This window comes from Acanthisitta chloris, unplaced genomic scaffold, assembly GCF_000695815.1.
Source record: "Acanthisitta chloris isolate BGI_N310 unplaced genomic scaffold, ASM69581v1 scaffold12101, whole genome shotgun sequence".
Taxonomy (NCBI): Eukaryota; Metazoa; Chordata; class Aves; order Passeriformes; family Acanthisittidae; genus Acanthisitta; species Acanthisitta chloris.
Window position 1 is genome coordinate 1 of NW_008654378.1, and position 25,235 is coordinate 25,235.

Genomic DNA, 25,235 nt, shown 5'->3' on the forward strand with positions numbered 1-25,235 from the left:
TGCCGTGGGCGGGCGAGGCCCGCGGGGAGCTCTTCGGTCCCTGTTTCCAGGCTCAGAGTTAGCTCTGCCCGCTCAGGGCCGGGACAGGGTCTGGCACCGAGGCGCAGCAGCTCCCAGCGTGGGGGTGTGTGACACTGTGCGGTTACCGAGCCTTGTTTAAGAAAGAACGGGCTGTAGAATGTTTGGATAAGAAGAAACGGGCGAGTCGGAGCACCGTTTCCCGGCGCTGCTGTAGAGACGTTAGCCATTACATGTTAAATCTAAGAAGGAAGTGAAACGCTTGCAGTGTAGTGGGCAGTCAAATAATTTTCCAGACCCTGACAGCAAACTGTTTGTCATGAAATCAGATGTCTCCTGACAAGGCAAAGAACAAACACAAACAATTGGCTCTGGTTTAGTGATAAAATTGCTGGTTTAGTAATGCTGTTCAGTTTCTCCTCAAACCCTCCAGGGTAGAAAGACTTTGCTGTAAGGTGAAAGGCTCTTTCAGATCTTCTTGCATAAAAGTGTGTTGATGCCTGCACACAGTTGATGCCTTGCAGGACAGGAAACCTCAAACAATAATTATACCTCTGTGTATGAGCTCGGGACATATAAACTAACAGTTTATGTGGAAAGATTTACACATTACGTGGCAAAGGTTCTGTTTTGAAACTTAGTTCAGAAATAAACTATTGCAGACAGCGTCGTCTGGTCTCACTCCTGCTCTGTGTTAGTGCTCTTTGCATTAAGTTGTCGTCTGGTCTCACTCCTCTGTGTTAGTGCTCTTTGCATTAAGTTTCTGTGTCCAAAGAGGAGGCACCTCCATCTCTTGTAAAAGGTGCTTGATTTTGTGGGTTGATCTGTCACTGTGGCAGGAGAGTGGTCATGTATGAATGCTTAAGATTTGCAAGCCCAGTGAGGTAATAGACCAGTGCTGTGGTTGGTGTTTCCCCAGGAATGTGAGTGAGAATGGTAAGGTAAAGATAGCCTGTCTCTGCCACAGTTACTTTTGGTAACTGATGGAAGAGAATTTCATGAGGTTTTCTTTTTCTTGTTGGTTTTATTTGGTGTTTTTATATCTTTATGAAGTGGCTTGCTGGTATGAGCCTCTTCTGTGCTGGATATCATCAGTTCCAGAAGCTGCTCAGTCTCCTTAAGAGTAAACAAGACTTGGTTTAGTGCACTCTCAGAGCCTGTGAAATCTTGCTTGAACTGGAAGACCAGCCAGGCCCTGGCAGGTACTGGAACAGAGTGAACAAATTGGTTCAAGGTGGGGACAGACACTCAGTTGTTGGGAAAGTAAAGTTGTCTTTTCGCCTTCTGATTATTATGGTTTTTAAGCATAAACATTGGTAAAGTATTTGTGGTTTTCAGTTATCGGTGTTTGACAGAGATGAGAGGAGCTATTCTCATCACATGCCAGTTGAAGTAATGGATTCCATTGTGTACATAGAACCTTAATTGTACTTACTTTTTCCAAGGTCAGAGAGGAAGTGTGTAAGGACTTGAGTGTTGTCCTCTGTGCATAGTGGCTGCATGTACAAAGTGGAAGCTTAAGATAGCACAGCTAGTGTCTTTTGCAGTATAGCTCCTGCTATTCTAGTTCACTTAAATCAAAAAGATTCTTCAAATAAAATACACTCTACAGCAGAGAGGGAGACAGGTTTGGATCCTTCTTCAGTTCCTAATTTTTACAAGAAACCACTAAGGCTGCTACTGGAAGTAAAAGATATATAAAGCTATAGTAACTCACTAATATCCCTTTTAAATTGTTGCTGTTTTTGATTGTCTTAAATAGCTTGTAAATCTCCTGTGCAGCATATGAAGATACAGAGTCATTGTGCTTTCTGACTTTCTTCAAGCCAGAATGTACAACTGCTTTATCTACTTGCTCCCTAAAAGCAGAACACAGCATCAACAGTTATGATCACATGAAGAAGTTGCTGTGTTGTCTGATTTTGAGAAGATGACATGACACTAAGAGCTTAAAAGCAACACCAGTGTCACACTGACACTGAGGTTTTGAGGGTAGTTTGATTTCTGGTACTTGTAAGTCATCCAGAAAAGTGGAAACTCTTATCTCCTATTATGGAAGTGCTGAAAAATGTCATGTAAATTTTTCATGACCTTGACTTTGCAGTTAATAACCTTGTCATTCCCACTGCTGATGGAGATAAGTATAATAAATCCCCTTGATTTTAAATAGGAATATAAAATTCTATCCTGGCGTGGCCGTCCTGTTTTACTGCAATGATGTTTCTCGGTTGCTTCATAATTTCAGTCACATCCATATCAGAAAACTTTGCATAAGCTTTGTCCTAATCCCTTCAGATGATGCAGGACATTTTTATTTATTCCTCTGCCTAACAGGGCTCAGACCATCATGAAGGCTCGTTTGAAAGGAGCCCAAACAGGTCGTAACCTCTTGAAGAAAAAATCTGATGCTTTGACGCTTCGATTCAGGCAGATCCTTAAGAAAATTATTGAGGTAGGTAAATGAGAATTTCTGCTTTGTCTGGCTTACTTTATTTGAAATCTCTCTGTTCTGTCAGTTGTGCATTCCCTTGCTGCTAACTTCGTTGGATAGGCTGGAATATAGCAGAGCTGTTTTTTTGTAAGTGGAACTACTGAGGACACATGGGCAGAATTATATTTTTCTGGCTGAAGTGATATAGAAATTTTGGAAGAGTTAATATTCTTCACCTCTTACCAGACAGTCTTAGGCTCTGTTTTTGTGTGTGTCCCAAGTTCCCTATCGTCTCTTCTGTATTACAGAGAATTTGCTGTGATGTTGCCAAGTACCTTAGGAGTGGTTTTAACATGTTCTGTGTCCTCATTTGTGTTGCTTTAACTGTCTTGTGAGGATACTGCAGATCCACAATGTTTCCTGCATGGCTAGGGACACTAGCAAGCAGAGTATTTGTCCAGATGGAACTTGTTCCTCTACAAAGAAACACAGAGCCCTTCTTCTTCCTTAACAACAGGGATGACAAATCTGAGACACCCAGTAGAGCCTAATATGTCTTGTTCTGTTCTGTCATACCAGATGGGTTTTAGCTGTACTGTTTTGGCTGCAGCTGCTGCAGTATCCATGGTTAGCAGCAGTGCTGTGTTGCCATGCTGCAGACGAGCTCTCAGCACTCCATAGGTTGTTTCCTACAGATTGTCTAATACACAGAGGCTGCTGTTTCTCAGTTAACACCATTTTAGCTACAAGAGCATCAAATCTGTAAAAACTGGGGGAAAATGGAGTAGGAGGAGAGCTCAGCTTCACAAAGCTGCATACATCTGTATGTGTCAATAAGGCCAACTCTCTGCATTGCAACTGCTGCTGAGAGGGAGAAAAGATGGGTTTTAGTTGTAGGAGATTCTCTTCTAAAGGGAACAGAGAGCCTGATATGCTGGTTGGACTCAACCCTTAAGGAGGTCTGCAGCCTCCCTGGGGCCTGGGTTAAGGAAGCTTCCAAGCCTGGTATGGCCCACACACTACTACCTGTTACTGATCTTCCGTGTAGGGGCTGAGGAAATGGCAACAAGTAGTCTGAGGGTTATCAGAACAGATTTCAAGGCTTTGGGATTTTTGGTAAGGGAATTTGGTGCACAAGTGACTTTTTCCTCTGTACTTCCAGTTGAGAACAGTAATATGAAAAGGAGCAGACAGGCAGACTCCATTAATATATGGCTTTGCAGCTGGTGTCACCACCACAACTTTGGATTCCTTGACAGTGGTATGGACTATGCAGCACCAGACATGCTGGCACCAGGCAGGACTCACCTTTCTCATCAGGGAAGGGGAATGTTTGCCCAGGAACTGAAGAGACTCATTGGTAGGGCTTTAAACTAGATATGGTGGGGGAGGGGGTTAATAGGAGGCTTGTCCCTGGCAGACTGGAAAAGTATGGATAAGCTGGCGGGACAGGGTACTTGTGAGGGCCCTCAGCAGGAGGCTCTGAGATACAGCAGCCACACTGGAGTACACATGCAGCCTTGCAGAGATCAGCCAGGGAGTGCTGAAATGATGAAAGCCAACAGGGATACTTCAGAGAACAACCCTAGTATCAAAAGAAGGCTTAAGAGGGAATACCTTGATCAAGCAGCTGAAGGTGCAACTGTAAGACAGGATTATATGCTACTCCATTGCACCCCACTGGGATATTGTCATCATCAAACACTTCTATAAGGTCCCTGTATACCAATGCACACAGTATGGGGAACAAACAGGAAGAACTAGAGATCTGTGTGCAGTCACAGCCCTTGATCTCACTGCGATTACAGACGTGGTGGGATAGCTCACTGTAGGGAACGGCGACACTCACATGACTGGAATGTTGTCAGGAAGGACTAAACACTGTTTAGAAGAGATAGACCAGGAAGGTGGTGGAGTTGCCCTCTATGTGGCACAGCATGTAGACTGTATTGAGCTCTGCCTTGGTGAGGGTGATGAGTGAGTTGAGAGCTTATGAGTTAGGATAAAAGGGCAGAATGGTAAGGGTGATATTGTTGTGGGTGTGTACTGCAGGCCACCAGATCAAGAGGAGGAAGTGGACGAGGCCTTCTGCAGGCAGTTAGGAGTAGTCTCCAAGTCACAGGCCCTGGTTTCTGGGGGGGACTTCAACCACCCTGACATCTGCTGGAAAAGCCATACAGTAAAGCACAAAATGTCCAGAAGATTCCTGGAAAGCACTGATGATAATTTCTTGTCACAGGTAGTGGCGGTTCCCACAAGAAATGGCGTGTTGCTTGACCTTGTACTAAGCAACAAGGAAGGCCTTGTTGATGATTTGACGTCTCAGCTGTAGCAATTATGAGATTGTAGAGTTCAATGTCAAACCAAGAGGTAGCAGGACAGCAACTAAAACTACAACTGTGAACTTCAGGAGAGCTAACTTTAACCTGTTGAGGGATCTTCTTGCCCTGCAGGGAAGAGGGGTCCGAGAGAGTTGGTTGTTATTTAAGGCTCATTTCCTCCAGGCTTAAGAATGATGCATCCCAATGAGAAATAATTTCGGGCAAGGGTGCATGAAACCTCTGTGGATGAACCAAGAACTCCTGTCATTACTGAAACATAAGCAAGAAATGCATAGGAGGTGGAAGTGGGGTCAGGCCACGTGGAGTGACTGGAGAGAGGTGGCCAGAGCAGGTAGACAGGAGACAAGAAAGGCCAAGACCAACCTAGAATTGAATCTGGTCAAGGAATCAAGGAAGGGCTTTTTAAAATACATAAATACGAAAAGGAAAACAAAGGATAATGTGAGCCCACTAGTTAATGGAGAGGGGACCCTGATAACAGAGCATGCAGAGAAGGCAGAGTTATTGATTGTGCTTCTTTGCATCAGTCTTCACGGATAAAATCAGTCTGCAGGGATCTCTGACCCAACAACTTCAGCTGATAGTTTTCCATACAGTGGGAAGGAAGAGCATTTTCCTACTGAGCCATTTTAGTGTTGTGATTTAACCCCTATGTAGTAGAAGCTTATGATTGATAAGATGAATAAGTCTTTTGCAGTTTCTGTGAGTTCTACACTGGGTCAGTGAAACAGCTGCAACATTTTTTTGCCAGTCACCTGGGAATGACAATTTGCAGTTTGAGAATAAATGACACATATGCCATTTTCTCACTGCCTTCAATTTCTCATTTTTCCCTCTACGCTGTTAGTTATTTATCCTGGAAAAGGAGTAACAATATGCCTTGTATTTGCTGCCTTTTTATTTCTGTAATTTTTTAAAACAGACTAAGATGCTGATGGGTGAGGTGATGAGAGAAGCTGCGTTTTCACTTGCTGAAGCCAAGTTTACAGCAGGAGATTTCAGGTGAGGATTGCTGAACTTGTGGATGTCCTGCACATGGGAAAGAAAAAAAACTCGTTTTGAAAAAAAAATCCTAAATGCACTTTAAGAAAAAAAAAAGAAGACAGCAGACAAGGTAAGACAGAACTGAATTCCATTAGGTAGAGGTGAGAGACATCACTGCAGGAGAGAGATAATTTGTATGATGAAAATCATTGGAAGGTAAGCAAAGTGGAGAGATTAACAGAATTTACATTCTGTACAAATCCTTGAATTGAGAAGGTGTTGCTTTTTGCAGCTTGGAATTGAAAGTGTAGGGGAGTGAGAATTTATAACAGAGTATTGGACTATTTGTTAATTTGGTCTGTCCTGTGAATTTGAGGGATGGAGGTAACGTGTGTTTTCTCCCAGTAAGTCACACAGTGATGTTACCAATTGTTCTAACCTCCTCACTGACCTCTTGTCTCACTAAGGCTAGTGAGGGCTGTATGCGAGAGGGGAAACAAATATTTTCCTCCAGTAGGATATTATGGATTGTATTTTAATAAATTACAGTTCTGCCCAGGGTGTTTGTGTAATTCATTCAAATGTGCACAGGCCTTGTGGAATAAACTTGGGGAAGTGTTAATGATTCAGCTAATGGGGAAGAACCAAGTGGTCAGACACAGCAGTAATCTGTGTGCTGCTGAAGAAAAGTATTTTTGCCCTTTCATTTGGATATAGTGCTTTTTCCTGTCCTAACTAGTCACAGTGTTTAGCTATAAACAATAGTCAGATTCCACCCTGTAAGTAAACTGGACTTCAGCAGAAGAGTTAGCTATAGTGACCTGTTCTTGGAAGACCTTAAGACACTGCAGAATTGTTCAAGATGAATTGTTGTACAGGCTAAAGTTGGTTAATATGAGAGTTAGTGAGTGAAAAACTCATTAATGTTCTGAGCATTAAGATATATGAACATATTAAGAACAAATACATACAAACTAAAATGAATAAAACGTGGCCCTGGTCTGCATTAAAGCCTTGAAATTCCTTCACTTTTATTGGGGAAGAAAAGTCTCATGGGTTGATTAGACTCAATGTTTTTAAAACCATTTGCTGGATAAGTAGCTGGTTTTCAGCTGTGCTTTGTGTACTTGGTCCAAGACATTTTTAAAGTTATGTTTCACAGACTGCATCGTTTACATTGCCAAGCATTGCTGGAAACCTGTTTCTTTCAAGGCTTCTGTGTTAGCTTCGAAGTCTGTGCAATGAACTGCATAAAGAACTGAGATGACAACAATTTCCAGGTCTTTACAGCTATTTGGTAACTGCTTCACCTTGCATATAGTGATGGCTTAATTAACCACCTCAGCTCTCCTGATTAAGATGTATATTTTCTTCCTTACAGTACCACTGTGATCCAAAATGTGAACAAAGCACAAGTCAAGATCAGAGCTAAAAAAGACAACGTAGCAGGTGACTCTCTAGCAGGCTATGGGTGTTTCAGCTCATAAGGGAATTGTGGGAGGAGACTTGGAAAATATGCAGGAAGGTATCCAAACACTGTCTCCTCTGCTTGATTTCTCTTATTTATCCAACAACAGGAACACTTTTTTTCACATACAGCATATGATTTAGTTATTTACCTCTCATAAAATTAAATGAATGTGTGTAAACTGCAGTTCAGTTTCTAGATCTTCCATAGAGCTTTACTGAAAAACAGATCAGGAAATTAAGTGCTAAAAATCTAAATTTCAGGTGATTAAATATCAACAATTGTCTATTAAGAAAATAAGGAAGGATCAATCAAGATTGAATACTTAAAATATTCCTTAAGCAAAGGGAGTACATTACTAAACAGAACCATAATGAAACTGAACACTGAATAAACCAGAATAGTTCCCTGATTTTTTCATGGGTCTACATTTGTGTGATCTCAACACAATTCTGAAGTTCCATACTAAGATTTTAAAACCACCATGACTTGATGGTCCAAGCTCTGTAGGAAGATTCTGAAAACAAAGCTTCTGATTAGAAGCAAATGGGCTAAAAGTGAGTTGTACTTAACAAATCTCTAACCCTTTATGTCTCTTACACACATTTTTGTTTGCTCTTGTCAGGTGTAACCTTGCCAGTTTTTGAGCATTACCAGGAAGGAGGGGACAGTAAGTACAAACCTTGTATTTTTCTACCTTGCATGTACTTATGGCTGGTCCATGCTAATACAGAAATCCTTGTCCTATCTTGATAAGTCAGTTTACATCATGGGCACAGGTGAATTTACTTTCTTTAAGGTGCTTTGCCCTGTTCCTGGGCCATGGAGGGATTATTAGGGACTGTAGTGGCTTTTAGTCTCCTACATCAGTGAGGTTTTCAGATGAGAAGACTTGTCTTGAATTACCAGATTTTTGAGACTGCTAAGTCTTACTGTGGACATACACAACAATGATCTGTGGTAACACAAAACACTATAGAGAGAATTTGTTAATGGGTGAAGGCTTTAGCTTCTCACTTGCTGAGCTGTCTGTTCCCCTGTAGTTTGCCAAGTATTCATTTTTACCTAGTAAGAAAACACTGCAGCAGCAATAGTAACAAATGATATTTTTTTCAGGCTATGAGCTGACTGGCTTGGCCAGAGGGGGAGAACAGCTGGCAAAGCTGAAGAGGAACTATGCCAAAGCTGTGGAGCTGCTTGTGGAACTGGCCTCCTTACAGGTTGGTGGGAGGAAAAATGGAAGGTGTTTCTCACTTTTCTGAAATGAAAGTAATGTATCTTAGTAATTGTAGCGTAATCTAGTCCCAGGGCTGTACAAAGTTGCAAACCTTTTTCAGCCATAAAATAGTTATATTACCACTTCAAAGAAATCCTTATTCCTTAAGGTGAAGAAACTTCCTTTGGAGAGCTGGTATTTGTAGCTGCTGACGTGCAGTATTCAGTGTGCTAGTGACAGCAGCAGGAAAATTCTGCTTCTACCAAGTCGTAGTATGTAAAGCTACAACACAGACCTGGCTCTCAAGTGCTTTGTGATTTTTGTGTATAGAATTAATGGAAATGCTGAATTTGTCTTGTTCTGTATTAATTATTTAATCCCATTCCCTCAGACATCCTTCATTACTTTGGATGAAGCCATCAAAATAACAAACAGACGTGTGAATGCAATTGAACACGGTGAGTATTTTTCCATTTGGGATGCATAACATTTTTCTGCCTCCATGCAAGATGAGAAGCAGGGTCATGGAAACCACTCTTCCTTTGACCTCTTCCTTGTTTGTAGAATTTCTAACCAGTTCAAGGACTCTTTTCTAGAAAGCTTTACAATGCAGCATATTGCAAGAAAGAGAAACATGAAAAGTTCAGTGGAATGGACTAGAGCACAGAGAGATAAATGGATATGCAACCATGAGAAGGGAATCAGGAAATTTATTTTGAGAACCTATAGAACAAAAGTTTCACAAACTCTGGAGTCTCTGCTAGTGACTTTGACTTAATTGCTGAGGTCTCTTGACTAGAAGCAATAGACATGTTTCTATGCCTTAAGCTGTTCCAATAGCTGGCATAATAAACTTAAATAACTGTAAAATATATTTAGCATTCAATCACTTTATTAAACTTTAAAACTAACAGTGCTGCTCAGTGGAGAGCTGGAGACATTTTGGATGTAACAGTCCTTATGTCAATTTTCCTTTGATCTGAATTCTTTATTCATGTTGTTTGTAAATGTGTTTCTTGCCATTTCTTAAATAGTACTACAATTGCACTGTTGCTGTAAATCCTTTTGCTGCAGTGTCCAGGGTGCTTCAGTTATTTCAGCTTCTTTTCTGAGTTGTTGATAGTTTGGATTTAATCATCTTTGCATGTAGTCAATAAGTTATTTCAGTCTGTGTTTGTAAACCATCCTTTTCTGTACTATTTTTCATAGACTGGTTCCTTTGAACATTCAGGCCTTAACTGCACCTTATCACTCTGAAAATTTGCCTTAGAAAAAGTTTCCTCTGCAGCCTTCCAAATAACTTTGGTTTTACTGCTAACAGGTTTCACCTTTTGCTAAGTGATTCTGACACAGCTTGTCCAGCTGGGTGTTAAAGCTGTGTGTAATGCGTTATATTTTGAGTATTTGTTTTCAGAATGGCTTTTTCAGACAGATAATTCTGTGAGTAGAAGTGCCATAGTGAACAGAAGTTTCAGAATGAGTGTTATGGAAGAACATAGTTTTAATTCAAATTCTGCCCACATCTGGCAGGGATTTTTTAACCCATACCATGGGATAAAGGGACCTTACAAATCATCAGGGATCAGTGGTTACTGATCTTCTGCATCTTTTAAAAGAACATGCTGTAGGAGATTCTGTGACACTCAGAGCCCTAGTTTAGTCCTGGACTTTAGACTAAAGAAAACCATTTTGTGTGCTTGTCCATCAGAAAATAGCATGCTCTTCTATGAAAGACCTTAATTTCCCCTAGCCAAAAGAATTACTAGGTTGACTTCAAACAATATCTGTGCACTGCAGTAGATAACTTCCTGGCTAATACCACAGCAATCCAACAACTTCCTTATTTGTATTGTTGTAGTGATTATTCCCAGGATCGAGCGTACTCTGTCTTACATCATCACAGAACTGGATGAACGAGAACGAGAGGAATTCTACAGGTAAATATCTAAAACAAGACTAGACTGGTCTCTTTCTGAGATAAGACCATTCCTCAGAAGGGACTTAGGAGAACTAGTCACCAAATCTGGCAACAAACATGGTTAAACATGACCTCATTGTTACTGCACGCTGAGTTTCCAGAGCACTCAGAGATCTGCAATTAATTGTCTGAAAGTTATAAATGAATCCCTACACCCCTGAGTTGTGCATAGCTGCCATCATTCTTCCAGAGGGAATATGTGATACAGGACACTGAGGTGTGTTCTGCTTTGAGGACACCTCTGCCCCGTAGAGGTTAATGTTCTGGGCTACCTGAACCAAAAATGTCAAACCTGAAATGAATGAAAGAATTAACTCGATTAAAGACAAGCAGAGTGGTATAATGCAGTGTTCAAGGCCAAGAATATAATTCAAAGTTTGGGTGAAGCTTTTTAAATGCAGCAGCTAGCAGTGAAAGCTTTTTATTTTTCCAAATTTGCCATTTGTTACAGAACTTTTATTTCCTGGGAAACTTTCCCAGGCACCTTCATCATATCCAAGTTGTGTATGGCATCTTGCTGGTAGCCTGTTGTATGAAAACATGTTTGTTTCACGGATAAGCTGCATTTCTCTTCACAGGTTAAAGAAGATCCAGGAAAAGAAAAAGGTATTGAAAGAGAAATCTGACCAAGAGCGGGAGCTGCGCAGAGCTGCTGGGGCAGAGAGCGAACCAGCCAACCTCCTAGCAGAGGAGAAGGATGAAGACCTTCTCTTTGAGTAACCTGCACAGTCGTTGTGTATAGAGCAGAGCAGCCAGAATACAGAATGTCCAATTGCAATGTAATTCAAGACATGTTGCCTCCAAGATACTTCTGTGGCTTCTCATTTGGTGTCTGTGTCTTGAGTTGAAGGGATTGTGGATTTCTCCTGGGAAATTAGAAATCTGGGAACTTGACTACAGCATAGGAGGAAAAGGAGAAATGAATCTTAAAGCAGGAAAGCCTTCTATTGCACATGCAGCCTGTTTCTTCACTTAGTAGGAATGACTGTTGATAGCTATGTTTTTAGGAGGAGGTTTCTGGATTTGCCTAATCAGATTCTTTTTTAGTTGGTCTCCTTCCTGGTGCAAGCAGAGGAAAATGTTACTTAGGGAGGGAGATACATGTAATGGTCTTTACTACGGAACTAATAATGTTCACTGGCTTAAAGCCAGTGTTGGCACAGCTGAAGTCAAATGTCAGTGGAGGAAACTCTAGTTTTCTAACCTGTTGATGAAATCCACAGTCTTCTGTGATAATATTTTGTTGCACGATTGTTACCATTGGCCTAAAACACCTACGGTTTTAATTAGGAGTTCTGCCAACTTGTGTACTGTCTGTGCTAGAAACAAATGTGAATTTTAAATGTTAAAATATCTGGTGTCTGGCTCAAGTTCCTAGAAGATGGTGGTCTTCAAATCTTGTCATGTTGATGTCAAAATAAAACCTCTGCTTCATTCCATACCCCAACTTAGAATCCACACTGAGCACATCTCTTTTCAGCTTGTACCCATATTTACTTGACCTTGACTGCTTTACAAAAGCAACCAAGGAGAAGTGGCTACAGAACTAATGCTACTGTATTGTCTCCAGTGCTACAAGTCTCTTCAAGGTAATCTTGTTTTAAATGTGATCCAGCACTTAACTGCAGATGCAGGGTAAGTGCAAGGAAATTAACTTCTATTAGCACCTTTAAAAAGTCATTTTAGAACTGTATGAAGCACAAGGCCATTTCTTTTGTCTTTGGAAGCTGAAGACAGCACAGCAGAGTAGTAAGTCCATGCTCTGTTGTAAGATCCAGCTTGGAAGACTGTGTAGCTCTGTGGACATATTATTACCTCTCCCAGGGGATGAATGGTGTCAGAAGGAGCATAGAACATCCTCTAGGGCAATGATGGGTCACAGCATCCTTCACACCAAGACCCACTACAAGAAGTAAAATTGTACAGTGATTTATTTTAAATCTAGAAATATTTTACATTTTTACATTAGTGTGCAGTTCGTGATGTCTCAAAATACAGAGTGCAGATACATGTATAAAAGTACAATGTGGGGCTAACCACAGGTCTCAGTAAAGTTACCTTAATTATTTAAGGCATGAACCCCCCCAATCTGGTATTTTAAAAAGTCATATGTAATTACATTCAAAAATTCTTTTATGCAATTCAGCTAACATTTTTAAATTACATCTGGACTGGAAAAAATGCTGCTACCCTCATCTCAGTCTGATACAGCTCCCTACAAAGCCTGTGATAAGGCTGAAGGGTTTCACCAGTTAAGTCTACATATTAGGGAATTAGCACACATTCCTCATTAAAGAAGCAGAGTAATTTCTTAGACAAGGTAGTTCCAGGTCCAATCTGGCAACAGATGGACAGCCAGGCACACATTTCAGTGCTGCTCAAGCCCTTCCTTTCAATCAGCAGGAGGCTAACACTGGTTATAAACTATCATAGCACTTCTCTACAAGGATGTTAGCAAGTACTGTGTGCCTGGGGCATTAAAAGGGTAGAGCAATGCAAGCACTATGGTTTAAGTCTACATTCAAGAGCTCATGTGGATAAAACCAGGTTCTGTTCTGTATGCCACTTCAGAAACACTGGGGAGACAAATATTAGTGAAAATCCCATCAGTGGCATGATATAAACTATCATAGCACTTCTCTACAAGGATGTTAGCAAGTACTGTGTGCCTGGGGCATTAAAAGGGTAGAGCAATGCAAGCACTATGGTTTAAGTCTACATTCAAGAGCTCATGTGGATAAAACCAGGTTCTGTTCTGTATGCCACTTCAGAAACACTGGGGAGACAAATATTAGTGAAAATCCCATCAGTGGCATGATTTACTGAGACTGAAGCTGCCTATGAACACGAACACTGAATACCTCAGGGGATACAGTAACCACCTTGAGCTGATTGTGACTGCGAGAATTTGGACAGCACCCATGTAGCTGAGCTGGGTTACCATTTCCAACACAGTCTGCTGCTTTCCACCCTCCTGTCCAGCTGTGAAATGGTCATACCCAAAAGCCTAATACATCTACCATCATCTTTGCTAAAAAATGGTAGAATCAATACAGTATTTCCAACACACCTGAACACTGCAGTTAACACACGACGATGATGCTGAACGTGCCTGCAGGGTGAGGCAAAAGCCACTGTTCTGGATATCCAGCCCTTAGGCCAACAGCTAGCACATTATTATTTCTAACAGTGACTTAACTAAAGATAAAGTTTTCAACTCCTTCCATTTCTGAAGGGTCATTACTTATCCCCAATAATTGCTCTTCAGCCCTAAATACTAATTAAACCAGCAAATAATCTTCCTTTCCAACAAGACAGGAATGAACTCTATACTTCCATTTTTCAATACAAAGATGTACTGAATGTTAGTTAAGGACCTAGGATAGTTATCTGACAATTTCTTTGTATCTGCTGTATACTTTGAGCTCTAACTATGGATGTGAATTTGTTCCATTAACATCTGAAGAAAGAACAGATGCAAGACAGACTGGAAAACAACTTTTTCATTCTTCAACATTAGACAGGAATGAACTACACATTGACCTAACTCCAGTGTTTTACCTGTAGGAACAAAGAAACACAGTGGCTAAAATGAAGAGATATTCACAGTTAAGGTTCCTTGTGCTACCCAAACCAAAACAGCCAAGCTACTACTACTCAGTTAGCTTCAGCGACAGGACAGCCTTACTGCAGATACACAACCTTAGTAGTCAAACCTTCACAGCCAGGATCAGAGGATGCAGAGATGGTCCCATCTGCTTTGCAGAACACACTAGGATACACACCTTGCCTTTTGTTCGCTTGTTCAAGTTTGGGGTTTTTTGTTTTGTTTAACCATTAAAAATATTCCCCTTTCTTGTGACTTCTCAGTCAGTTACCAGTGTCTTACACGTATTTTCACTGCAGTACTGAGCAAATGCAGGACAATACGTTGGCTAGTGAATTACAATACTCATAACACAGTAGCTACATTCAGCTATTTTAATTCCAGTTAGTTGTCCATTAGTCCAACAGCCACAACAGGAACCACCTGCAGAGATTAAAAACCCCACTGTCCTCCACTGTTCAGCACATTGGTACTTTAGTCAGTATTCTGTTATAAAACATGAGAATTTCCATTGACTTTCAAGCAGCATGTCTTATAACTACATACTTTGACAAAAATATAACCTCTGCCTTTCTAAGTATCTACAGATCTCTGGAAAACAGCGGCTCCAATCAGTCATTATCTTTTAAGGAAAATACCATAGAAATATCACATCTAAAAGATCAATATAATAGTCATCTTTGGACCTAAAATTAATGTGCAGGCAAATCCAATTTTAAAAGTCTGACTAAAAAGACACAAGGATTGAAATATTTACATTATACACATTTTCCCATTACAGTGCCATTAGAAAGTGGAATGTCTGAGAATCACAATATTAACTCAAGCCTCACAGAGCAGCTCCAGACCAGAGCAGCATCTTCATTCTGTGTGTTTTGGAACAGGAGAGGTTTCTCATTAACGTTTTTCACGTGTAGATTATTTCTCTGCCCAATGATCTGTAGAATTATGCTCCTGAACTAGCATCATGTCCCACAAAGTTTTTAAGTTAAGTGTTAAATAACATTCATATTTATAATTATGTGACAGCATGGACTATATATATATACACACGCACACACGTAAAGTCTTTGATTTCGTAAGGGTGATTCTAGGTTAAAAAAGGTATAAAAGTAGTTGCTAAAAAAGTCTATCTAAAGCTTTAGAATTTAGTACTGACACGGTCTCATTCCTAGACCACAGAGAAAGAAAACTTGGGCAATCTTCAGATCAGTTAATCGGCTCAAACTCGTTAGCGTATTTTTCAGTAATACGCAACTCGACTGGCAGAGGATGCAGCCACTGAGGTCTAGAGCTCACATGCACTTAGACTAGAACTGGGCAGACCTACACACGACTTCCTCGGAAGGATAACTAGATTGCAGTCCCTTTGTCCCTTGAACTGCCCTCATCGCAGCCAGCTGGAGGGCACCCACTGGGGCTCCGTGTCAAGTTTGTTTATTAACCGCAGCAGCTCTTGATACGCCTTGTCGAGATCAGAATTCACAATCGCCGTATCGAAGTAGTGGCCGTTGTTCTGTTCCATCTCCCTGGTCTTCTCTATGATTTCTCTCAGCTCTTCTGGCTGCAATCAAAACCAGAGAATTAGTGTAGGTATGTGAGAGGTGTGTGAGCCTCTCCCCCCAGTAACAGAGTAGGAAAAGGCAACAACTCAGCTTTTTCACACAAATTCTCATGGCATTGCTATCAGCTATTGGGAATTTTACAGTAATACTGAACCATGACACGAATTTGAAAGCTAAGGGCATTCAAGATGATCCTTTCTGATTAGCTGTAAGTGGCAAACAGTAAACAACTGCCCCAGGCTGAAGAAAATGAAGAAGATCTAGCACTGCTCATTGTGCAACACTCATCTTACTGAGACTTGTTTTACAGTAATACTGAACCATGACAAAAATTTGAAAGCTAAGGGCATTCAAGATGATCCTTTCTGATTGGCTGTAAGTCACAAACAGTAAACAACTGCCCCAGGCTGAAGAAAATGAAGAAGATCTAGCACTGCTCATTGTGCAACACTCATCTTACTGAGACTTTAAAATCATGTTTCTGAAAAATAACTGCGGTTGCTAACCCCATTAACCTCTTGAAAATCACTGGAGAGGGCAGAGACAGTGCAAGAAAAGTTGGAATGGTGCAAAACAAAACAACATTGCTCTAAGGATGCAGCACTACAAACACCAACTTATCCTTGCTGACAAAACAAAACAACATTGCTCTGAGGATGCAACACTACAAACACCAACTTATCCTTGCTGAAAATATTGCAATAAATAGCCAAGAGAAGCACAGCAAGAGCTCTATGGTTAAGTTGATCCAATCACCATAATGTCAGGCAAAGAACATTGCAGAAAAATGGAACATACCACTTGGCAGCTGGAAGGGAATATGTCAAAAGCAAGAACACTGCAGATGTAGATAAATGATGAAAAGGGAGAAGCAGAAATGTTTCTTTTGCTACAGAGTTTTTTTTACACTTAGATTCTACAGTGTATTTATTTGTCTGTCTCTTCTGCAACTTGTTTTTCTACTTGTTTTACTTCGGGGTTTTTTTTACACTTAGATTCTGCAGTGTATTTATTTGTTTGTCTCTTCTGCAACTTGTTTTTCTACTGTGAAAAGGAATATTCAGGTATAATTTTTGAGTTAATTTTCTAAAGAGGATATTTTCAAAAGGGACTTGAGGCCTTCAAGATTTTTTCATTATATTATTCATTATATACCCTTGATAAGGTCAAAGCAACATGCAGGCACACGTGCACTGAATACCCTCATCATCAGCAAGGGGTTTAACACAGTATCATGTGCAGAATACCCTTATCATCAGGCAAGGGGTTTAACACAGTATCATGTGCCCAGCTGAAACAAATACAACCCCAACACAACTAATCAGAAAGAAAATAGGCACAGTGTAACACCAAGAAATGTATTAATTACTGCAAATGGATTCCTTGACTACTGAACTTACTAGAAGCAACATTTACATAACACGAAGTTTCATTCACTGCATGAACATGAAGGAGGAAAACATCCCACTTGAAGACTAAGGTGAGAGGGAAGAAAAATCTCTCTGTTGTTAACACTAGGACTTCAGTGGACCTTTAGATCTTGCATTCAAGTAACACATCAATCCTTGCATCAAACAAGGAGCAAAACAATGCAGCTGTAGAATACACAGAGCTGATTCCTGACCACAAACTGTGTCAGGAGTCCCTTTGAGTTATGCTGGGAACTGTTTTTCCTGGCTGTGAACTCCATGGTGTTCAGCTAGTACTTTAAAGATAGCCCAACTGAGACTTTGTGCCTCAGGATTACCAAATGAGCAGTGCATTCCCTTGTCCAGTACCTCTCAATCCCGTTAGGCAAAAGCATCTGGAATCTTTCCCTCGGCAGGCAGACCCAGCTGCTCACCTTACCACTTACACTGCTTCAGTGCAGTGGTCATTGCCAGTACCAGGACCACGTCCCAGCTTCAAAGAAAGAGTATACACACTTGGTGATCCAAACCAGCATAGTTTCACAAGTGTTAAGACACGTTACCTTTGGGTTTTTCCCTTCTTTGGCCAATAAAGCACGGAGTCTCTCTTGTGAAGGTGGTGCAACAAATATAATATATGGCTTCAAGTCAGAGTTACGTAGTGTCTTCAGTGACTGCAGAAACAGGATGTAATGATGCATTATTCACATGTTATAACTGAAGTATACTCTCCCAACACGACAATTGTACAACATATTAACAGCAGTATAATGAACTGTAACAGTATTATCATCACCACTCAGTTCAGTCACCATTTCCTATAAAATGGCTATTCCAACATTCTTCAGCTTCATGAAACTCCAATATTTACTTTTGTTCAAGAATATTCTTTGAAAGTAACCTGAAGGAACAGATGTTTTGGTATCCAAAAGCAAAAAAAAAAAAGTCACCTACATTGAAGTAAGTGTCCACACAATGCTAAGGACCGGTCTCAGCTCTGAGCAGAGAGGAGAGCCTTTAAACACCACAGTTTAATTGAAAATCTACAGTTTAACCTTTTCTGTTCTGAAGATAAAATACAAGGTATCAGATGCATTACTACTGCAAGCATAGTGGGTTTTTTTGGTCAGGTTACATTAAGAGACAGGAAATAAAAAGAACCAAATTCTTGCCTGGCTTTTCCAAGAGGCTCTCTCTCTGTGTCTCGGGACAAACAACTTGTCTCTGAGATAGATTTTTTTATAACCACAGGATTAGACAAATTTTCAGAAGAGTTATGAATTTTCATCTCATGACATGCTTTGCAGTACTCATGAGCTACTCCAGTAAAGTGTCACATGGTCCCACCTGGTGATGACTATTTATAGCTTCAGACTTCACTGATGTGTCTGAGTTTTAGGTTGCTTTGCAGCATTTACAACAGCAGTAGACCTCATACATTTCATATACATCAGAAAATGGGCTGTGCTCCAGGACACTGCCTTTTCCCATATCTGACTAGATTTCCATGTTGAGGTCTGTATGCATAGTTTGTCTCTCCATAACCAAAGAGTCACAGCTAAACAGCTTTTCAATACTGCTGATGTGATGTACTTTAATCCTGAACTGGATTTGAAATGGATAAACATTCCCAAAATGCACTTCTCAATTATAACCACAAACAATTTCCTCTCTGTCTTCAAAAAGCTCAGAGCTCAGAGAGTAACTGGAAGACTGAGACACACAAGTCTTACTTGAATTCCTTTTTTCCAGATACTTAAAGCTGGTGAGCACTAAGGCCCCTGTGGTAGCACAGATAAAGATGTGCATATTTGTAAACAAGGAACAGGAAGGTTTTATTCCCAACTGAATAGAGTGGACACCACTGAGAGAAGACTTGAATAACCATGGATATGGAGCTTGACAACACATTCATTTTACATAAACCAAATCAGAATTTCACAGCAGCTTCTACAATTCAAAGTGACAGGCACTAGCTTTGCCATACCTGCGTGTGAAGATTTAAAAGGCATATCTTGCCTGAGTTGATTACTTGCCGCACGGAGTCTATGCTGGTACCATAGAGGTTCTTTTCAAACTCTCCATACTCGATGAACTTCCCTGCAGCTATGTCACTCTCAAACGCCTGTCGGGAAATGAAATGGTAATCCCTGCCAGCTGCTTCAGTCTCTCGCCTGCTCCGAGTAGTATCTACAAACAAAAGGGACAGGGAAGAAATTGAAACAGTGATACATCTGTAGAACCGAGGAAGAGAAATCTCTCAGGAGACATCCTGCTAACCAAGAGGGGAAAAAATGAAAAGGCAGCATATGAAATATTTTATTTTCTACAATAAATGCACAATAACAATACATATAGCTAAGCTGCTTGTAAGCATAACCTAGGGTACAGTAGACATTAAAAATACAAACATAAGTAGTTTGGGAAGGCACTAAAGACACCTAAATTTAAATTTATGCAGGCTATTTGGTGAAAAATCTTTGTCCAATACAGCAGTTTCTTTTCTAAACTTCTGTAACTCACTCCAATTCTATTCAAACTTACAGAACTGTTATAAGACATGCATTTATTTAACACTGTGTTGGGACACTGGGTTTGCACTGACTTACCAAAGCTACTTCTTGCCACACTTTGTCCTTTTTCCAAGAGCTCAATATATCCTGCTCAAAACCCCCAAGCTCCTAGTTACTATTTTCAACACACCAGGATTTGCCTGCAGACAGTGTTTGGAACTTACGGGGCACCGCGGAGGCAAAGCGATCGGCTTCGTTATTCATCAGTCTCTGCCGCAGCTCGTTCTGCCCACAGTTCTGGGGCCCAATCAGAACAATAGGTCGTTTCCTATTCGCCGGTTGGTGATACAGTGACATTTCCTCATAGGTCAAAATTTCCTCATTGTCATAATCTTAGAAAAGAACAATAAAACAGTCACCATATACTTTCTGCTAGCTGCATGTATTGCCTGTCCTGCAGCATCAAGCTGGAGGCAGCTGCTGACTCTCTGCCCAGCATCTAACTCTGAGTCACCAAAGCAACAGGGCCCAAAGATCATCACTTGCCCAGTAAAATAAGACTTCTTTTTCTCCTTGCTTGGAAAAGAAAATGTGTTTCCACTTACTACTACTCATGTAAATAGTAAGATAAACTAAAAAAAAACCAACTTTCTTGCCAAGGAACATGTTTCTAGTACAAGAATAACACTTTATACTCATTAACACAAAAAATCAACATCCCAATTCTAAAGTACTTTTTTAAGACTGTAATATAAATAGCCTATAAAATCTCTGTGGAGAAAGTTTCCATTTCCTAAACTTAATTACGCTGAGCTAGACAACATTACAAAACCATAACAAATTGGTTCATCACTGTAAAATTATGAGTGTTTCCATGTCTAAAAACCTATCTGGTTTTTACCCCATTGTCTGGTCTTTATTAAAGACACTAAATGACCCTGAAAATCCTGATACGTCTTTTACATCTCTCACTAAATGCTGTAACAACACATACTATTGCTTTCACACAGAATTCATCAGCCAGTAGCTCTACCATCACATCCTGAATCTCAGCATTCTTATCACAAGGCTACTTGTAGAATCTTTTATAGCTGTTTGTAAGTACAGACACTGTGCAAAACATGTTGCTTACCATCATTTTTATTTGCATTGTACAGAACTTTTTTCCGTTTCTTTTTGTTTTTCTTCGCACACCAGAGTTTTCCTAACCAAAACAAAAATCATCACAATCAAACACCCATAAAACAAAAATCTTCCTTTTCCACCCACTACCTGGATCTTTAAAGTGGAGAAATTATTCTGTAGTTTTGAAAAGACACAATATCCTTCAGCTGTTTACAATGGTTTGGTGCACTAAGCAAATATTGCATGTCAAGGACTTCAACTGAGCAACGGCAGAGGAAATTCTTTAAAGAAAAAGGAGCTTTCCAAATTCCTCTCCATCATCCTAATTATGCTGCACACAGTTATGAGAAAACTCCATGCAATTTATACAACAAAGTGCTGAATTCACACCTGCACATTAAGAATTCCAAGGAATCATCCCACTTGTATTACAAAAAAACCCAGGACAATTTTCTACATCTCTAGCATGACAAGGTTCCATATATCACTAATTAGCAGCTCTGTAAGAGATATTTTTTTCCCTTTGAAAGCATATATCCAACCTGATTTTTCAGGCTCCTTGTCTTCTTCTATGGTTTGCTTCATTGCTTCTCTTTGTTGCTGAAAACTTTTCCCTAGATGAATTTAAAGACAAGCACAAGAGCCATTAACATTAAGAAGCTATTTCCATGCTTTTTTTTTAATGACTTCCTCATTTGACTTTTTTCTAAGCTTTTCCATCTCTGAAGGTTCTAGAAGAACCTAACGTAAAAAAAGAATTTTAAAAGAGATATTAAAATTTTTAAAGAGAAAGTAAAATTACGGCAAAACTTGTTTATTGCTTAAAAAATATACTAATCAAAAAAGATTTGCAGAGCTTTTGTACTATACTGGGAGGTTTTGCATGGAAAATTGAAACTACTGGAAAGACTCCATTTCCACACTGTAATTATAAGGTTTTCTAATTATTTTTGTACAAATACAATGTATTTTTATATATTAAATGTCTTCTATTTATTCCAATTATTTTGAACTTCAGTTTAAAAAATTAGCCTGTATTTATATCACTCTTCCTCAACCTATTCAAACATCTTAAAGTCAGTGTGATACTCTATGAAAATGACTTTTGATTTGATCAGATCTCTAATAGACTAGAGGGCAAAACATATTGCAATGCAAAAATTATAAACTGACTTCAGAGTCTGAAATCCCTCTTGCTCCTAAGGCCCCCAACAGTGACAGAGCAACCATGACTGTTACAACAAGTGAAGCCATTGCTAAGACAAAACATGCAGAAAAGTCACCACAAAAAACAAATCCTATGTCAAGCAGTTTATTTTTTAAAAAAAAAAGAAACCTAAGAGCTATGTCCCCCCCAGAGAACAAGGCAGCTGCAGTCCCAGAGCTGTGCTGCAGCCAGCAGAGGGAACCCTGAATCCACAGAGTCCCACAGTGCAGGAGGGAAGGCAGAGACAGGAGAGCACCTCCTCAAAGATGAACTGCAGTGAAAGCAGTAGCTTTACCGTGCGTTTAGCATCTATACATGTCGATGCCTCTAAAAGGTCAACTTCTAAGTGAATTACATGATCAACAGCAGGCTCTGCTGCAAAAGGTTCAAAGTCACAGATACATTTAAGGCAATGGATATTTAAGGTTATAAAAGTCTTTGAAATCCTGAACAATGCTCCTGTGGCTATGAGAACTACTGACTGCCTAGCTTTTTCTAGAGCTTTACTCACCAGGGATAAGGCCTGCCAACGGCTGGTTATCTTCATCTCCATCTCTGTAGGCCTGCCACCAGTTTGGGTCTTCTTGACTGATCACATGGAGAATGTCTCCTTTTTGAAAAGACAGGCCCAACTCTCGGCAGGGAACATAGGGATCATCCGAGGGATCGTAGTCAAAATGTGCTTTCACGTGTATCTGTGGAAAATCAAATGTAAAAACAGAAGACAAAACCCCCTGTGACTTCTGAAGAACTACACTATCCCTCTGATTGCACTGGAACTCCAGTATGTAAAAACTCAAAGACTGTGTAAAATGGAAACTATCTGGGGCATATAGGAATGGACCCATTACCTAGGTTAGCAAAGGAAAACACAGAGCTGTGCTAGATTGGGCACCAAGGCTTGAATTTAACCCTTGTTAATTCTAAAGTCCATGCAATTTCCTCTCAATTTTAGGAAGCAACCCCATCCCAACTTCTCCACACTGAAAAATTATCAGAGGTATTCTGATTGGTGAAAATGCCTAATAAACACACAGACTGAAACGCATCTGCTGGGCTTTAAGTGAAGTTTCACTTGCAAAATATTCTGTTACCTATCATTAATGTCTGGGCATTCTTTCTTCAAACTGCTAAAATTGTCCTGAGAAACCTATGCCAGATAGAAAGCTAATGGACACAGCTTCCAGTATACAGATTTCTCCTCCCACAGCATATTTGCAAATTCCATCAATCCAATTTTTTAAATACATATGTGTATATATAGAGAGCTATACAGACACACTAACAGAGAAATTTGGAAATTAAAATAAGAAGTTCAGAACCACAGAAGTTCTACTTTTACAATGTCTTACTATTTTAGAAACTGAGTCAAAATCATACTAAGAGTTTCAGCTTAAGAACATCAGTAATTTTCAACAGTTAATTGCGATGTTAGTCTGGTAACAATTTAAATGGTTATGTTTTGGTTCTGTTCCACTATGTAAGTGACCTACAGAGGAACTTCCTATGCACTGTTGGTGAAACACAGTATGTATGCCCAAGGACAAGAAGACACAGATCACTACTTACAACTGTCTCCTTTGCAGGAGGAGGCTTGCTCTGCTGACTGGGAATCAACACAAAGGTGAGAGTGCCATGCATGTCAGCCTGAGACAAAAAACAGACTCTTCACATACAGTACCAAAATGTTAAGGCTTAAGGTTAAGATTTTTATAAAAAATGTATTCTAGAAAATGCTTGTTAATTTCCCATAAAATGAAGTTTCTAACAGCACATCATCCACCCTTTAACTGATGTAAAATACATAGTGCAGACACAGATGCAGCAGGCCAGTCAGGCTAGAAAGCCAAATGATGACATACAGATTTTAAGAGCATTCTTGATTATGAACTGTTTCCATTTGAAATAAAGCAGCTGCAATTCTGTGAAGCAGAGAGTTAGGATAAAGGGAGAATAACATTCTCTTGTTCTGTTCAAAAATAACAAGTGGATCTACACTGAGGAAAAAGAAATAATAAAAATATTATTTTTCTGAAATTGTTTAAATGGAACAGTGTTTTCAAATCTATGATTCTAGACTGTTAACATTACTAGAGAATACAAAACACCGTTTGAAAAGTTAACTAACATACTCAAATCCTGCATCTGTAAAGTGCTTAATATCAACATTGTAATCATCCCTGCTAACAAAGTGGAACATAATAAACATCCTGGCTTTAAGGAATTCTCATTTGTTTGCACACTTCCGCATGCAGAGTTGTTTGCATACAGGACATGTATCTAGATAAAATGCAAGTGCCAACCTGTGACAAGGTCTACTGGTGTTTCACTTCCCATACACCATTCCATGAAGTGCAACACCATTAATATTGTATAAAACAGAAGCAAATGCATCTACCAAAAATTCAGACCTAAGGCTTAAATAAACATAACTGAACACAACATGATGAGGCTGCAGGAAAGGAAAATCCATGATTTTCAGTCAGCAAGGAAAATACATAATTTTGCAGTGATCATATGAACAGTCTAGTCTAAAGTCACATTATTATCCTTTGAGTAGCAAGTAGAGAAACAAACTTAAGGAGCAAAGTAATTTCCTTCTCCTGTACTTGCTTAAATAAGTATTAAAATTCTATTATTATTAAATTATCCCACACATTTCTCCCTCTACTTCCTTCCTCTTCACCTCACTGCATGAATTATCTGAAAAATTTCATCAGCAAATTTCAGAAAAAAAGTCCAACTGAGGATGGAAATTGTCCATTGTCTTCCTTGACCATAACATCATCTACAGACACTGCTGCCTGTTCTTACAGTGACACAACCTACAGCAGGACTCAGGTCCTTGTCCTGATTCTGATTTGTCTTTACATCATAAATCTAATAAGTAATTCGAAGATTTACTAAATATATTTCTCCTTTCTTCTCCCACAAAAACCCTATTAAATAAGTGCTAGTTGACATTCCCAATGTTGTGTGTCGAAGTTATAAATTAACTTTGAAAAAAAGTCATGTTCATGTGTTTCCACTTTGAGAGAACGGTCTTGCCTGCTACAATTGGACTAAAGACTGTTCACAGTCAGGTTCCAGGTTTCCCATCTTGGAAACTGATTCAAAGCAGGTGCCAAGGAAAAGCATGAAGAAAGCACAGTTGGGCAAAAGAAGACACTGGTAAATGCTAGGTTTTGATATTCTATCTCACAGGGCCTTTTTGAGAGTGAGCACCCCTGCATTTACTAGCTCCTGATGGATTTCTGGCCTGTGGTTTTGCCTAGCTGCTTCTGAACTTAACTGCAACCTTGTCACGAATGGTAAAAGCATGATAAACAAAAATGTCCCTGCTAGTAAACTGCTAGGCAAAAGGGCCTTTAT

At 39.8% G+C, this 25,235-nt stretch overlaps 2 protein-coding genes across 2 annotated transcripts in view; one reads left to right on the forward strand and one right to left on the reverse strand.

Moving 5' to 3' along the window:
• The first annotated feature begins 2,358 nt into the window (after positions 1–2,358).
• Positions 2,359–11,412, forward strand: ATP6V1D (ATPase, H+ transporting, lysosomal 34kDa, V1 subunit D). Its single transcript, XM_009083496.1, has 8 exons — positions 2,359–2,470; positions 5,714–5,793; positions 7,157–7,224; positions 7,869–7,913; positions 8,360–8,463; positions 8,851–8,917; positions 10,318–10,396; positions 11,016–11,412. Exons 1-8 carry the CDS (start codon positions 2,366–2,368, stop codon positions 11,155–11,157), a joined length of 690 nt encoding a protein of 229 aa, XP_009081744.1. The 5' UTR covers positions 2,359–2,365; the 3' UTR covers positions 11,158–11,412.
• A 3,602-nt stretch (positions 11,413–15,014) lies between these two features.
• Positions 15,015–25,235, reverse strand: part of MPP5 (membrane protein, palmitoylated 5 (MAGUK p55 subfamily member 5)) — a 26,654-nt gene continuing 16,433 nt past the window's right edge. The window contains exons 6-13 of the mRNA XM_009083497.1: positions 23,433–23,510; positions 22,375–22,558; positions 21,199–21,270; positions 20,664–20,735; positions 19,756–19,923; positions 19,006–19,208; positions 17,582–17,692; positions 15,015–15,608 (exon numbers count right to left, since the gene is read on the reverse strand). Of these exons, the coding sequence (XP_009081745.1) occupies positions 15,432–15,608; positions 17,582–17,692; positions 19,006–19,208; positions 19,756–19,923; positions 20,664–20,735; positions 21,199–21,270; positions 22,375–22,558; positions 23,433–23,510 (1,065 nt within the window). The 3' untranslated portion in view covers positions 15,015–15,431. The remainder of the gene's footprint in view (positions 15,609–17,581; positions 17,693–19,005; positions 19,209–19,755; positions 19,924–20,663; positions 20,736–21,198; positions 21,271–22,374; positions 22,559–23,432; positions 23,511–25,235) is intronic.